The sequence below is a fragment of the Anguilla rostrata genome, chromosome 2, assembly GCF_018555375.3.
Source record: "Anguilla rostrata isolate EN2019 chromosome 2, ASM1855537v3, whole genome shotgun sequence".
Classification (NCBI taxonomy): Eukaryota; Metazoa; Chordata; class Actinopteri; order Anguilliformes; family Anguillidae; genus Anguilla; species Anguilla rostrata.
This window is the reverse complement of record NC_057934.1, coordinates 54,077,143-54,092,804: the sequence shown is the minus strand read 5'-3', so window position 1 is coordinate 54,092,804 and position 15,662 is coordinate 54,077,143. Positions and strand designations below refer to the sequence as shown.

Genomic DNA, 15,662 nt, shown 5'->3' with positions numbered 1-15,662 from the left:
ACAGACACGGGCGAATGAGCTGCCTCTGCTTGCTGGGTCAAAAACGTTAGGCTAACCCTCCCTCCCTCCCCGCAGCACAGACGCGGAACTGGAAGGCTGTGAGGCTGACGCTCTGGTCTGTGCTCCAGGTGAGCCCCCCACGCCCGGGCGGCTTCGCCGAGGGGACGGGCGGCAGGACGGCCAGCGAGACGCCGGAGCCGGGCGGAGCCACACGCCCCGTAGTGATCACACACACGGAGGAGAGGCCTGCGGAGAGAGGGGCGGGCCGACAGGCGCCAGCTCACTTACCTTGGAGCCCCGCTCGTTAAAAATAATTTCCACGTCCAAAATCTTCCCGAATTGCTGCGGAGAGAAAGGAGACAGGGAGAAAGGAAGGAGAAAGAAAATAATTAGAACATGTCACGTTTGCACTTTGTGAAGAGGCTCAGATGCCTGATTGTAACGCTTTCAAAAATAGAACATCCTGCTCTATTTATGCCAGTTTAAGCTGTGTATTCCACGGCACACAACAGGCTGTTCAAATCACATTTCTTTGTAATAAAAAAAGGGCTTTGCAGTCATTTCCCCAATTCACTGGAACCCTTCTCAAAGCAGAGAAATCCATGTAATTCATTAACATTTATAAACGTTAATTTTAAACAAGAACGGTGCAGAGAAAACTGCCAGAGCCGGTGGATTGGGAGTTGTGCTGAGGTGCACTGAAAGTAAATTGAGCATGTATCAGTAATAATGCATGAAACACACAGACAAATGCAGAGTGTACACTTTTAAGTGTGCTGCAGCGTTTAAAAGGTATCAGATTTAATTCCCCTTGGGGACGGATGCAAAGGCCACGTGGCAGTCCTAAGTCAATAATTTCAGCTGTACACACACATCCCGGTATAAAACACGCACATGTACATATCAGCAGCAGAAATGCGATCATTTGACTGGTGTGGCGAGTAAACAGCGCAGCAGTGCTCTGAGAGCGGCGGGGTGCGGTGGATGGATATTAAGCGGAAATCCACACAGGACCGCGGTGCCGCGCACGCATCAGTGAACTTAATGGTGGACATTAGACTCCTTTCTCTGCTGTTTTTCGGAGGAATGAGCCTTCCCAAGCACAAAGCAAGGCGGAAAAGGATGCCGTGTGCACTTTCAGAGCCGCTTAAAGCACAACACCTCCTTCAATTAAAAGGGAAAATTGAACGGAGAACAGCCATTATTGCTAATGATGAACCATACATTTGTTTATTATCACCGTGACAAATATTATCATGGTAATTACCTGTCACACCGCCTTTTATTTTTGCAGCGGTTTCCTCTCAATTCTGCCGCATTATCAGATTGTCATTATAACGACCACAGAATGCCCAATATCTCTTTTTTATTAACTAATTAGCATTAGCCAGAAGGCATTGACCACTCCCTCCACGAAAAAAAAGGAAGAAGTAAATGAATCCGTGCTGGCGAGCGTGTGTGTGCTGTGAAACGTCGCATGTAATAAACTCAAGCCTCCTACAGAGCGGCTGGTCCTGCTGGAGTATTGGCATTTGGAATGGCCGAGGAACATTGATAATGCTAATGACCCGGCCCCGCTCCTTGCCTCAGAGAACCCGAAAGTGTGCGGGCCGGCGGCGGCGAGGCCCGGCCGGGCGGGGCGGGGCGGGGCGGGGCGGGGCGGGGCGGGGCCTCTCTCCGCCTGCAGGCCGCGTACGGGGTGATAGACACTTCCCCCCGTGCGGGGAGAGGCTCGGCCATGTTAACCCTGCTTGCCTTATGATAATGAGGGCCCTGGTGCGCTCATAACAGGACCTTGAATCAGGTAGTTTATTTCAATAAATAATTAAACATGCTGGCGCGCAGCAAGGTCAGGAATCCAAACACCGGGAAGACCGCACGTGCCCGAGCGGATTTGAAGAGCGTTCCCACAAACACCGACCCCCGGAGGAGGGGGGAAGGGGACACGGGGGCGGAGGACGGCTCCACGTCCCGACGAGGGGTCCGGCTCCTCCCTGTCCTACAGGAGCGGGAGTGCGGCCAACGCAAATGTGGCCGAGGAGACCACTCCCCCGCCGCCCCCGCTGAGCGAGAGAGCGGGAAGCCGCCTAAATGAGAAACCAACAGAGCCGACAAACAAGTGATTGTTTGTACATTTCTCTTTTCCCTTGTTTCTGTGCAAGCGACTGCAGTGGTCTCAAGGGGTTAACAAGCTTAAGTATTCAATTTAACGGGTTTGCCTTCAGATCATTAGAAAACAGTGGAATGAAAGCAAACCTTAAGTTCCTCTAATGAGTGGAATGAAAGCGGGTTTTAATTGCTGTCTACAATGGCCGCATTATTTCATTAAAACTAATTACCCTGTCAAGCAGTCCGCGTCGGCTTCATTTCAGCACAACAGGGAAGAAATGGGCCTTCCAGGCACAGCGCGCTCAATGGGATTGATCGTTTGGCTGGGTCACTAATAAGGTTAGGAAGAGCCGGCTTTTATCTTCTTACACGGCCAACGGGAGCGCCGGGCGCGAGCGGGGCGGGCGGGGCGGCTGATTGGGCGGTGGCGCCCGCCCCGAGCCGGGCAGCCCGCCCCTCTCAGAGCTCGGGCCCGCTCCGAACGGAGACCTCCCCCCACACTCAGGTTAGCGAAGGAGCGAGCCTCCCCCTCCCCGCCATTCCTCCCACCCAATTCAAATTCTACGGCTTCGACCAAACATCTGCTACTTGACATAATTCCCTCAATTTGTTCAAATGAAAGCAGTTTACACGCGAGGCTAAATCAGGCATGGCCATTTACATCCCAGCGTGATCCTTTCATACGGGGGGACGATTCGTTCTAAACAAAAACGCGCGGGTACTGACTGCGTTAACCCAACCCGCCGGGTTTATGGTGTTGGTGAAACACGCTCGCGAGGGAAGACGTGTTTACGGTACGCAGAGAGGCGCCCGCACGCCAGTAATCACAGCTTTCACTCAACCCCAACAACTGCAGCAACACGCCCACAAAAACGGAGATCACTGCCAGGCCGCGGGCCGTGCCCAGCAATTACCGTCCGCGAGGCCGCTGAATGCAGGGGGGGAGAGATAGAGACAGGAGGCTGCATCGGGCGCTATTCATGTCATCGAGGGGCAAACTGCAGACGATCTGACGGCAGCAGCGAAAGCAGGAGGAACTCTGGGAGTTTCCACCGCGCAATCCATCTTCAGGATGAAAACAAGAAATTACAGCTCAAGCTAGGTGCTACCTGGAATCCACGAGGTTTATAGAAGCAGGCAATTAAAATATGCAGAGGTCATTAAAAAGACATTAGGGGCACCCTATGGCACCCTGCAGCACCCATATAAAACTCCCTGCAGGTTTCCATCCAGAGACGCATGCTCCAGAGGAGGCTCTCAGGTAATAGGGTAGGTAATGGAGGGTGTGCGGGTGATGTAGTGTCTCATTTAGGAACCCCACTCTGGCGGTGTGATGGGAAGAGCCCTCGCGCAGCTGGCTTTCCGAGCGCGGCGTTATTAAACACGGGGAAGGGACGACGAGCAGCCCCATTACACGTCGCATAGCGCCACACATTACAAGGGGGCTTCTTTAATTACTCCAATATAGCACAGCCCTGCGAGCCGCCATGCCGGAAGACCTCTTTACTCTCTGTGTCGGAGCTGGGGCTGAGCGGTGCATGATGGGAGTGAGCCAGGGCAGGCTCGCGGGGCTGTGGATGGATGTTCTCCTGGGCGCGGCGTGGCACAGCGGCTAGAGCTGGCAGTTCAACCAGAAGGCTGAAGGGTCCAATCCCAGGTGTGGCACCATTTGACTAAGAAGGAGTGGTCAAAACCTTGTCAGTGCTCACAGGGAGAGTTTCATAAATCATTTGGTGACATACCTGCAGTGTGCTGGTATGCTCTTCCTTTCTTTGCTATTTTTTTCTTCGCCGAGCACCTGCACTGTATTAAACATTTATATATGCGTCTGTGAAACAGCATCAGCATTGCTCAACCAGAGTCACATCACTAAAACTCCTTCGATGGGTATATGATGTGAGCTGACACAAAGTCATCTGCAAAACAAATAAGCAATAAATAATAATTCTGAATTTACCTCAGAGATCAGGAGATCTAAGTATTTTGCCATGAGATTATGTTACATTCTAAACATGTCCTCGAGCTGCACAAAAAGCCGGTACTTTGAGAACTATTTTACTAAATAACATTAACACCTCATGCTTATTGTTGTAATTTCCCTAGATGTGTTTTTCTAATTACAAATTAAGCTGAAATAAGGACTGATAATGAGTGCAAAGTTTTTGTTGTCTTTGCGCTGCTGAACTCCCACACACCTCGACTCGTCCACACTGCTGCAATATTCCAGTCTGCCACATCCGATTGGATTTATTCTCCATTTCAGATTTCATTCTCTTCTGTTTGCATCGAGCGCAGAGGCTCGTATCGACTGGAGCTAGCCGAGCAGCACGAGTGCATGCGTGTGTGCCAGTGTGTCTCTGTGCGCGTGTGTATGTGTGTGTGCAAGTGTGTTTCTGTGCGCGTGTGTATGTGTGTGTGCAAGTGTGTTTCTGTGCGTGCGTGTGTGTGTGTGTGTGTGTGTGCGTGCCTGTGTGTGTGTGTGTGCCAGTGTGTTTCTGTGCGCGTGTGTATGTGTGCAATGTGCTGCGCTGTGCAGCGGTGTGCCGTGTGTTTCTGTGTGTGTGTGTATGCGTGTGTGCAAGTGTGTTTCTATGTGTGTGTGTGTGTGTGTGCAAGTGTGTTTCTGTGCGCGTGTGTATGTGTGTGCAAGTGTGTTTCTGTGCGCGTGTGCATGCGTGTGTGCCAGTGTGTTTCTGTGTGTGTGTGTGTGTGTGTCCGTGTGTGTATGTGTGCCTGTGCACGCCTGTGCGTGAGTGTGTGTGTGTGTGTATGTGCGCGCCTGTGTGTGCGTATGCGCCTGTGCATGTGTGTGTGTGTGTGCGCGTGAGTGTGTGTGTGTGTGTGTCCGTGTGTGTATGTGCGCCTGTGCACTGTGCTGTGTGTGTGTGTGTGTGTGTGTGTGTGTGCGCCTGTGCATGTGTGTGTGTGCAGATGGAGAACCGGTGGCCTGTGTGTTATCAACCTGCAGTGGGCTGCACCATTGAATGCTATAATGTCCCGATATTGCTTTTGTTTGCATTGTGCCTCTGCTCAAGCAGAGCGGTAATGGCACATCGAGCCACTGGCACATTACAGCAATTACAGCCAGGAGGAAGGCGGAGCGCACAATGATCCGGCTGAAGCCCATTGTGCGCCGGAGCGAAATGCTGATGGGATCTTTGTAGCGAAGCGCCAGTTCAGCCCCCAACGATTTATCCTGGGCCCGTTCCGTCGATGGGGAAGGGGAAACTTTGACAGGCCTCGAGATTTGCATAATACATCCATAAGTTGCACAATTCCCCTAAACAAACAAACTAAAGCCTGAGTGCTAATTAGAAACCGATCTGAATTCCAAAGACCCCAGTCCGGTGGTGGGAATAGTAAACTGGGAAAAAAGAAACTCTAGGAAATAAATAAAATTGAGAACAGTGTCAAGGTGGCAGACATGTTTAAAGGCGTAGGTTTAATAAGTTTATCATATTTCCCATAACAAAGTGAGACTAGTAAAGATAAACAGCCAATCTATGTATAGATTTAAAATAGATGAGATTCTGTCTGGTGTTATTTTCTGCAAACCTTGACATTAAGCATAATTTAAAATATATCTACCTTTGAATTAAGTTGCATATTCAGAATTTGGTTGTGGTATATTTGGACAGTTGAAATAAATTTGCATAGTTTAAATACATGCTAACTCCAGAGGCAATGAACACAGAATGGCACTATGAATTTTGCCCTGAGAAATATAATTGGATCCAAATAGATCTTCAATAAACAATAGAAATAAAGCTGAATTAATCAGAGATTAGATCCTCAGTACAGTAGAATACTTAAGCACTCTAAGGCCAGCTTCCTGACTCACTTCCCGATTACTGACAGATCAAAATCATGTGATCACTGCTTCCAAATGAGGTGCGCATTCACTAAAACCCACACATGCCAAACATATGATTTACATATTACAATACATATTGCTTAGAATTAGTTTCAGTGCTCATTTCGCTTCAGCAAATAAAAAAGCGACATTCACCAGGACCATCTATTTAATCATGTGAAACGTTTTATCTACAAAGTACGTTTCAGTTTTCGTGTTGTTTACCAATTTAGACCATTTTTATTTGTAATATATACTATGTACAGACTTCTTGGAATAAATTGTCAAAGGCTAATGCAGAGTTTAAACAGCCTGTGTTTTTTCCCCAATGAAGATGATATCTGTGAGGTGCGTGCGGCTGTGGTTCGCACAGCCCAGACAGACAGAAAGCCCATACGCAGTCTGACAGAGATAGCCCTCTCCTGGTGAGCTGTAATGCCTGGTCTTAGGATAGAGAGCAGGGCTGCAGTAGCTCGCAGGCCTGCGCGCCTCAACACAGGGCGCCTGCCTGACCCTCTGACCCCGTGATCGATTGAGCTCATTCAACACGAATCCAGCTGCAGCGCTGGACCAGCCCCACGCAGCAGCAAACCCCGTCCTCACAGGCTCTCTGATCCGTCTCCTCTCCCTCTCCCTCTCCCTCCCCTCTGCTCGTCTCCTCTCCTCTCCCTCTCCCTCTCCCTCCCCTCTGCTCCTCTCTCTCCCCCTCTTCTTTCCTCTTGCTCCCTCTCTTTCCCCTTCTCCTCTAATCTCTCCCCCTCTACTCTCCTCTCTCTCCCTCTCCTCTCCTTCTCACTCTCCTCTTTTTCTCACTCTCCTCACCCTCTCCTCTCTCTCTCCTCGCCTCTCCTCTCCCCTTCTCTCTCCTCTACCCCTCTCTCCCCCTGCCCCTCCTCTCCTCTCCTCTCCTCTCACTCTCCTCTTCTCTCTCTCTCCCCTTCTCCCTCTCCCTCACCTCTCCTCTCCCTCTCTCTCTCCCCCCTCTCTCTCTCCCTCCCCCTCCTCTCCTTCTCCCTCTCCTCTCTCTCCTCCTCTCCTCTCCTTCTCCCTCTCCTCACCTCTCCTCTCCTCTCCCTCTCCTCCTCCTCTCCTCTCCCCTCTCTCTCCTCTCTCTCCTCCCTCTCTCCCCCTCTCTCCCTCTCCTCTCCCTCTCCTCCCTCTCTCTCCCCCTCTCTCTCCCTCCCTCAGTGACATTGGCTAATGGCGGCGTGGCGCTCGGCGCCTGGGGGGGGGCTCCACGGAGGCGCCGGAGAGCTGGAATCCTGAACCCCACCACGGCCCCCCCCCCCAGCACCTGCATCTCTGGCGGAGCTGTCACCTAGCGGGGAGCTAATGAGGAGGAACTCCCTTTTAACTGCGCTGAGAAATACCGCTAATTACGTCCACACCGCTGCGATCCTCCTCGTCCGCGCGCTCTCCTCACATCAACGCCGGGGAGCTTCAAAGAGCAAAGCCGCACTTTCCATGGGTTTCTATGACGATAAACTACCATAGGCAACAGATGTTATTGAGGGTTTAAGTAGAGAATAAATCTTGGACTCACTATTATACTAAATGTTATTGTCTGCTATACTACACCACCGGTAAACATCGTGATCTTAACAAGCTAGTCCAACCGCGTGATTTTTATCATCATCTGGCAACAAGCTGTCACTCTTTGTCTGAACAGACGTCCTGTTTCGCGCTGTCAGTTAATCAGAAATTAAACAGGTGAAGCCCGAATTGTGTACTGTCAGGTTAGTTACAGGGAGTGCTAGATCACTGCATCGCAGCGGCAATTTGATAATATTCACATTTTCTGTAACAATCTATCAGAACTGGCAGCAACAGGACTCCGAAAACACACCGAACAAACCCATCAGTAAAGCAGTGCGACGCTTTCACGTGCTGCGTCTGAAAATGCAGGCGCGCAGGGTAATGATGAGGAGACTGTGTGCAGGTCCAGGCGTGTTTAGCGCTGGGTATCCTTCACTAAGGTCGTTGGGCTGTTGTCAGGTTAGGTCCGGGAGAGCTACCGCGGACACCTGCCACAAACCGGGCTGAGAGCGCCCTGCCACGAAAGACCGAGGAGCTCCCATTAAATATTCATCCCTCAATGCTGCACGCTCCCAAATTAAGCACAGCAGTTATAATTCAAGGCGTAAAATCAAATATGCGGCTAATGCGCGCACCGAAAAAAGCTCGTCCGACATCTGCGGGCGAACGGCAAAGGACGGTCATCGGCAAAGATGACCGGCCGGCTGCTAAAAGACTCCGAGGCTGCTCTCCTGTTCCGGAGCAAGGTTGCGCGGGGCGTTAGGTGTGAATCATTTAAGAGGTACCACCAGCATATGCAATTTTAATGAACGCTGAGAGCTCCCAAAAAGGCACTTAACCTTTTAGTTCAAAGAATGGGCGGACGGACGAGCGCTGACAGCGGCGAAGGTGTGCGGTAACAACACGCTTCCTCACGCTCCAAACGAGGGTTGTGTTTTCTGTGCGTATCTCCCCGCTCGCGCGCGCGCCGCAGCGACTCTGTTCCTGCGCATCGGCGGCGTTTGGGAGGCTCACCCCGAACATTTGCCGTAGGTCCGGGTCCCGGAAGCGGAAGGGGATGTTGGAGACGTGTAACCTCTTGGGCTGCTGCTTCTCTGAGGAGTCCGAGGGCTGGAGCTGCTGGGAGCCCTCCGTCTGTGCCACCTCGTCCGCCTGCTGGGGGGGGAAACCAAAAAACAGGCCGCTCGTTAGGCCCCGCCTCCACCGCGGGTCAGTTCCGACCCCATCACGTCACATCAGGAAGCACCGTTGCTGTTAGCCGCAGAGTTCTTGAATTCCACAGGAAGTGAAATTCCACAAGCCATATATTATAGTTTCATACCCACATAGTCATGTATTACAAATTCCTTACACTTACTCAACATTTGTATGTAGCGTGGAAGATTAAGGGACCTGTCAAAAGGTGCAGATATAGATTTAAAAACCTGTGACACGTCTAGACTAAAGGGTTCATTACTGGCGCCGTGTATGAAGACCTGAGGGGGAGAAGCTCAAACAGCACTCCGGCTCAAAGCCCATGTGTTGATCTGTCCATCACGAGCGGAAAGTGGCAGCGACGCTCCCCCCTCCGGATGAATGACATGCCTTTGAGCTGCTTTCTGTGACAACCTCCATTTATTTCACCCTCACACGAACGCCTTTATAAATACAGCCAGAGCCGCAACCACCACCTCTCTATTCAAGGAGGAATTGGTACGGCCAGCCTACTGCTGAGAGGTACAGCACTTCAGGGGGGAAAAATGTGCCAATTACCAGATAAAGACCAGAAACACCCAAGGGAGCTTCCGAGTTACTCAGTAAAAATATTCCAGTTAAAATGATCCTGCCATTTTAAAGGTGCAGCCTAATCAATTATGCAACTGTTTTCTTTTAAGGGCTCTGTTTACTTCTCAAGGATAAGGGGTAGATGAAGAGAATGTTATGTCATAAGGAAACAACGGAGTGTATCATTTGATAGCTACATTTCAATGTTTTCGGTTCTGAAATCCTTTATTTAAAAAAAAAAAAGAAAAAAAAAACACGCCAGGAAAGAAACAGCTCAGACAGAAAAACACAGGCTTCAGGAGTTAATATACATAATGAATTAGAATAACATGGGGAGGTGGGACGGAAAGATGATGTCAGCTAAAGTTCTGGGGCTTAGCAGGATCAATGAGAGAGAAGTGCTGAAGGCAGCGACATTCTGGCAGCCAGCGGACTGCTTCATAGTCCGCAGACGGAGGGGGGGGGAGTGAGAGAGAGAGAGAGAGAGGGAGGGTGGGAGAGGGAGAGAGAGAGAGAGAGAGAGAGAGAGAGATTGGGTTCCTCAGCTAAGTACACAATACACTGTTTGAACAAGAGTCTCTAATGTTTTCCTTCCCAGCAACACTGAGGAGCTGCAAGGTCAAAGATATAAGACTAAAAGACTTCAGTACGCAGTGTGGCTCTGCAGTTCACATAGCCCGGCTCAACAAGAGTGGTCTGTGCAAGACAACCGCAGACAGCACGGGCTCTCCTACACAGCCTACACACTCTACCAAACAATCACAGACACCACGGACTCTCCCACACAGCCTACACACCACTGGACTCTACCAGACAATCACAGACACCACGGACTCTCCCACACAGCCTACACACCACTGGACTCTACCAGACAATCACAGACACCACGGACTCTCCCACACAGCCTACACACCACTGGACTCCACCAGACAATCACAGACACCACGGACTCTCCTACACAGCCTACACACCACTGGACTCTACCAGACAATCACAGACACCACAGACTCTCCCACAGCCTACAACCACTGACTCACCAGACAATCACAGACACCACGGACTCTCCTACACAGCCTACACACCACTGGACTCCACAAGACAACTGCAGACAGCACGGACTCTCCCACACAGCCTACACACCACTGGACTCCACAAGACAATCACAGACACCACGGGCTCTCCCACACAGCCTACACACCACTGGACTCTACCAGACAATCACAGACACCACGGACTCTCCCACACAGCCTACGCACCATTGGACTCCACAAGACCATCACGTCATTCCTTATTTTTCCCCAGCCACTTCTTAAACATGGAGGTCTCTCTTGTCGACTGCTCAAGATGAGCAATTAGAACTTGCTTTTTAATAAGACTGCTGCACACATCCCAAGTTTTCTACAGAGCCTGAAGCTACAAGACTATAATACACTGCACTGTTTAGAACACCACTGCACAGTTTGCAGCTCTGCAGGACTATAGCAAATGGTGCTGGTCTGTTAGACTAATGCAGCTAGTACAGCATTACAAGACTATCATAGAAAACCAGGCTCTACGAAACTAACACACAGACTGGCTTTATACAACTACTGCTTTCAGACTGGCTCAAGATGGCTGAACACAGAGTGGCTTTACAGTACTACTACATACACTGTGGCTTTACAATACTTGGAGTAGCTTTCTAAGACTATTGTGCACAGATTAGCTTTACAAGACACAGGGCAGATCTAGACGCACACAGTGCACCCAGTTCAATCCCACTTTAATCCACTACAATGCACTGTTTGATAATCGCACCCTGGCTAGACTGCACAGTTCCCTTCATCACACCCCCAACTATTTCCCTGATAAGAAATGAACTCATTCATTCCTATTGTTCATTATCATTAATACAAAACCGTTATTAGCATCATGATAGCGATGATGATTGCCATCATTACTGCCCTCATCATCATAATCATATACATTGCTAAAATTGTCATCGTTTATTTGTTTTTGCGGTTCTAGCTCATCCAAGATGATCTACATTGGGAGCGTACGTTTTTTTTTGCGAAACAAATCCTTTGTTTCAAAATCCCATTCACACCTTCACTTTCAGCCAGCATCCCAGCTGGCCCCAACCCTCACCCCCTAGTAGAGAATCCACAGCCCACCCCACAAAGCTTCTGTCCCCAGTGGTGAAGGGAGATTAGCGGCTGGAGTGAAGGGATGGGGCTGGGGGGGTGGGGGGTGTGCGGAGGGAGGGAGCTTGTCAGTGTGACATGTGCTCCTGTGAGAGGGGTTAAGTGGCTGAAGCAAGCTTAGAGGGACACAGCGTGCGCTCCAGGGTGATGCATTGCACTGACGCTCTGTCAGAGACCTGGGGGTGGGCGGCTGGTTGGTGGGGTGGAGGAGTGGTGGGGGGGGGGGGGGTTCAGGTATTGGAGAATGAAAGGGTATTTGGAAACCTCTGAGTCAATCCCTTCCATCCATCACTGAGGACATTATCTTCCTGTTAAAAAGCAGACTCTGCGCTAGCGCGCCGCGGAACGGCGCGAGCAGAGGAACACGGCGTTCGCCCAGACCGCCACGCCAGGCCCCCCGTCCAATCAGACGGGTCAGATCCCGATAGCGCAGAGCTCCGCTCGCTCCCCGCTCTCTCTGCCGCGCTCCTCCGCCCGGTGGTCTGACTCCCTCCCCAGCCCATTCCCATGCAGTCTACCCTTCGCCCTCTGCTATCAGGTCACCATCATTCTGTCTGGGATGCTGCGCTGCATGTTTGATAGAACTTAACCGTGAGCTCACTCGCTCGCCCTCTCCGCCTCTTTCCTCCCCGTGTCTGTCACACACAATCTCTTCCTTCCTCTGCTCTCTCCATTTCCTCCAGCTTTCTCAGCGTTCTCTTTCTCCTTTTTTCCTTTCTCCTTTCGCTCATAAACAACAATAAAAAACTGAACATGCCCAGCACGAAAGGGAGAAATCGAAGTAAGTCATTAAAAAAAGAAAACAAAACAAAAAAAGGACATTTTAAAATTTAATGTGCGTGTGTGTGTTTGAGCGTGCATGTGCGTGTGTGAGTGTGCATGTGCGTGTGCGTGTCACATATGGCCTTTAGGCTGTAGAAGGCACCTATATACTGTTCTTCCAGAACCTTCTCCTAGAACCTTCTCCCCTAAGCAGGGTAATTTGTCTATGTCCGGTTGGACAGATTTGTCTAGAGAAGCAAGCTTCCCAGATATTCTTGTGCATTTTACATTCAGTCCTATGACAAACTGAAGCTCCATCGACCGGTCCGCTGGGTCCCAGTGTAAACCGGTTCTCTCAGGACAATGCCTGTTCTGCTCCTTCAGGGCTCCTGGGCCTGTGTCAGGCAGTCTCAGTGGCTATGTTTCACTGTGGACAGAGGGGCTGTCATGGCGTAAAGACTTTTAATACTGTGCTCAAACTGTGTTCCTGCATTTGTGTTCCTCTATAGGAGACACTGCATTCTAATTCTGCACAGCGCTGTTCTCATGCTGCTTGGTCTTAGGTACGGTTTGTGCAGTGAGCTCCGCTCTTGGCTCAGCTCTTGGGGAGTCAATGATCTTAAAATGAATCCAGAATTAAAAATCCCCTTTTTTGGGTGTCCATAATTGGGAGAGATAATAGGTGCTCTCCTGGAGCTATTGTTGGCTCGCATTGCCGTAATTAGACAATTTTGTTTTACAACGTGTTCCTTTCACATTTGCTCCATTATCACTGTGAGCTGACCGCCCCCCCCCCTCCCCCCCCCCCCTGCGCCCAGCGCAGCAGGCAGAACAGCCCGGGACAGCGCAGTCATGTTTATGGGGGAGCGCGGTATTAGTATTCCTCAGGCACAGGATGCCCTTCCTGTCATCTCTTTTTCTCTCCATTCATTTGCTGCGCTCCAGCCTAAATGTGTGCGGTTCAGGCCGGCGCTCCCTCTCTCTCTCTCTCGGGCCTCTCTGCGGGCTCGTCCCGAGCTGAACTCCCGTCGCTCCGCCCAGCTCGGCGCGCTGAAGGTCGAGCACGCCGGGGGCGGAGAGGAGGGCGGCGAGGAGGCCGGCGCGCCCGTCCCGCTCCGGAGCAGCCGCTCTCTCCAGAGCCGCCCGCCGCGGTCACGCCAGCGGAGGAGAAGGGCGGTCGCACGCCGTCCCAGAAAGCCTTGGGGCGACGCGCGGCACGCGCAGAGAGCTGAACGGCGAGGGCCCCTCTGCACGCGTGCGGGGCGAGCGTTTAGCGGGGCGCCGGGGCGATCGATCGTCGGAGGGGCACAGCCGGGCGGGCGGACGCTCGCGCCCCGCTAAGACGGAGCGGCGGTTTCGGCGGCAGCCCCTCCCCCTCGCTCTTCCAGGCCGCCGGACGAATCGGCGGATCGCGGCTCAGCCGTCTGGTGGCGGTGGGGCCCGGAGCGGGACGTGGCCGGGGCGGGGCGATCACAGGCAGATAGATGGGCAGAACAGAGCGGTAATTACCCCTCCGAGCGCCCGCTCCCCCCGGCCCCCCGTGTGGGAGATCCTCCGGCTCCTGGGCCCGAACCTCGCACATGCTCTCCATCGTTCATCATAAAAGTGCCATCAGCCATTCACACGCCCTGCTCACAGCAGCTCCCACTGGCCAGGAAGGGGGAATACATCAAGTTTACCAGGTAACAGCGCAGCAGCGAGGCCTCCATCACAGTCCCCCGCTTTGTGTGCGTGACTATGCTGTATGTGTGCTAGGGGAGTCCACACACACGCACAGTACCTGCAGTACACTTCAGACTGCATGCTGTGCCCTCCTCAGGGAGGCTGTTATTCTCATCTCCAGCCAGACTGCACTCTACCTGCGATGTGGGGGCTGAATATGCCTGGCCACCATCAGGAACCCGCGAGGGCCCGGACGCACACATACACACACACACACACACACACACACACACGCGCGCGCGCCCGCGCGTACACACGCAAACCTCAAGCCATCCTTGTTTTTCCCCCCAGCCACTTCGGGAACGCGGAGCTCTCTCTTGTGGAGAGCTGGAGATGAGGCGCTGAGCACTGAGCACTTGAGTGGAGGGCCCGCGCGGTGGCTTTTTATCTAATTATCCCATCGCCACCTCCACCCCCAGCCTCCCTCCTTCACACCGCTAAGGAGCCTTCTACAGGGGTTTCACTTTCGCAATTTGCCTTTTAATTTGTGTTAATTGCATGTTAATTATATTGCAGCTAGCATGCGCCGCATCTGTCTTTTCAGAGATGGGGTTTCAAGGGGCTTCTTCCTCTTCCAGAGCAGAGTTGAAAAGTAATTAAAAGTCTCCTTTTTTTTTTCGGTGGGGAGACTGGTAACCCTCCCATGGCCCTTTCGCTACAATGCCAAGATGGCGGCATCCTGGTTACCTGAAGTTTGGGTCACGGGATCACCGTGCGATTTAAGCGGATCCCGCGCTACAGCTTGGCGGTTTGGCGTGGGTTCGTCGCGGCGGCTAGGCCAGGAGCCGTCCGGCTACCGGCTGGTGACCGCTGCGGTGAGACAGCAAGACTCACCGGGCCCCTTCGGCCACCTCCGCCTGTTTTTTTACCACAGCCATAATCTGAGATATTCCCTCAGAAAAACTGCAATCACCCAGTCAGTAGTAAACATTGGGACACAAAGACAAATTCCTAGAGCTGCCAGCGCTGGGTTATGATAAAGGCATAAAGAGGAGGACGTTTTATGGGATGTTAAAAAAAGATCCCCAAATCAGTGATCAGTCTGTGCATTACCTTGCTAAAGGTTTATGAATCCCCATTACCATGATTGAAGCCTAGAGCATACTCTAACAAATTTTTATACATGTGTCGCTGGTGGACATTATGGATGTGCTGAATGATTTACAGAATGACAGGGGTGCCCGTTTTACTATTCTGATCTTCTTCACTTTACTCACCTACTGTAAATGTCTGGTGCTCCTACGCAGACAAGGACTGGCATTACTGCATGCATCAACGCAGACTTTAACGCTGGGGATGACTATAATGGACATACAGTGGCGTGTGCACTCACACAAATAAATGTATGCACACAAATCTGAAGGATGTGTGGCAAAAATACAAAGCACTTGCAAACACACACATGCGCACACACACACGCACGCACACACACACAAACATGCACATGCACACACGCACACACACACGCATGCATACACACACACACACACACACACACACGCACACGCACGCACGCACGCACGCACACACACACACGCACGACACACGCACGCACACACACACACACACCACACACACACACACACACACACACACACACACACATACACACACACACACACACACGCACACACACATAATTCTCTCTGAGAGGCTGGCTGCTATCGCTCCCTGTGTCCTGTGTGGGACGGACGCCTCCCTCTCCCCGGCGCGCTCTGCGCGGCGTTGATTCT

The 15,662-nt window shown here is 51.7% G+C and overlaps 1 protein-coding gene across 11 annotated transcripts in view; it reads right to left on the bottom strand.

Moving 5' to 3' along the window:
* Nucleotides 1-15,662, bottom strand: part of rbfox3a (RNA binding fox-1 homolog 3a) — a 549,809-nt gene that overhangs the window by 34,491 nt on the left and 499,656 nt on the right. For 9 of the 11 annotated variants that reach the window (XM_064323100.1, XM_064323093.1, XM_064323094.1 and 6 more), the window contains 2 exons: nucleotides 8,513-8,653; nucleotides 289-342 (listed from right to left, as the gene is read on the bottom strand). In XM_064323100.1, coding sequence (XP_064179170.1) covers nucleotides 289-342; nucleotides 8,513-8,653 — 195 coding nt within the window. The remainder of the gene's footprint in view (nucleotides 1-288; nucleotides 343-8,512; nucleotides 8,654-15,662) is intronic. The other 2 variants (XM_064323097.1, XM_064323099.1) reach the window with 1 other exon arrangement.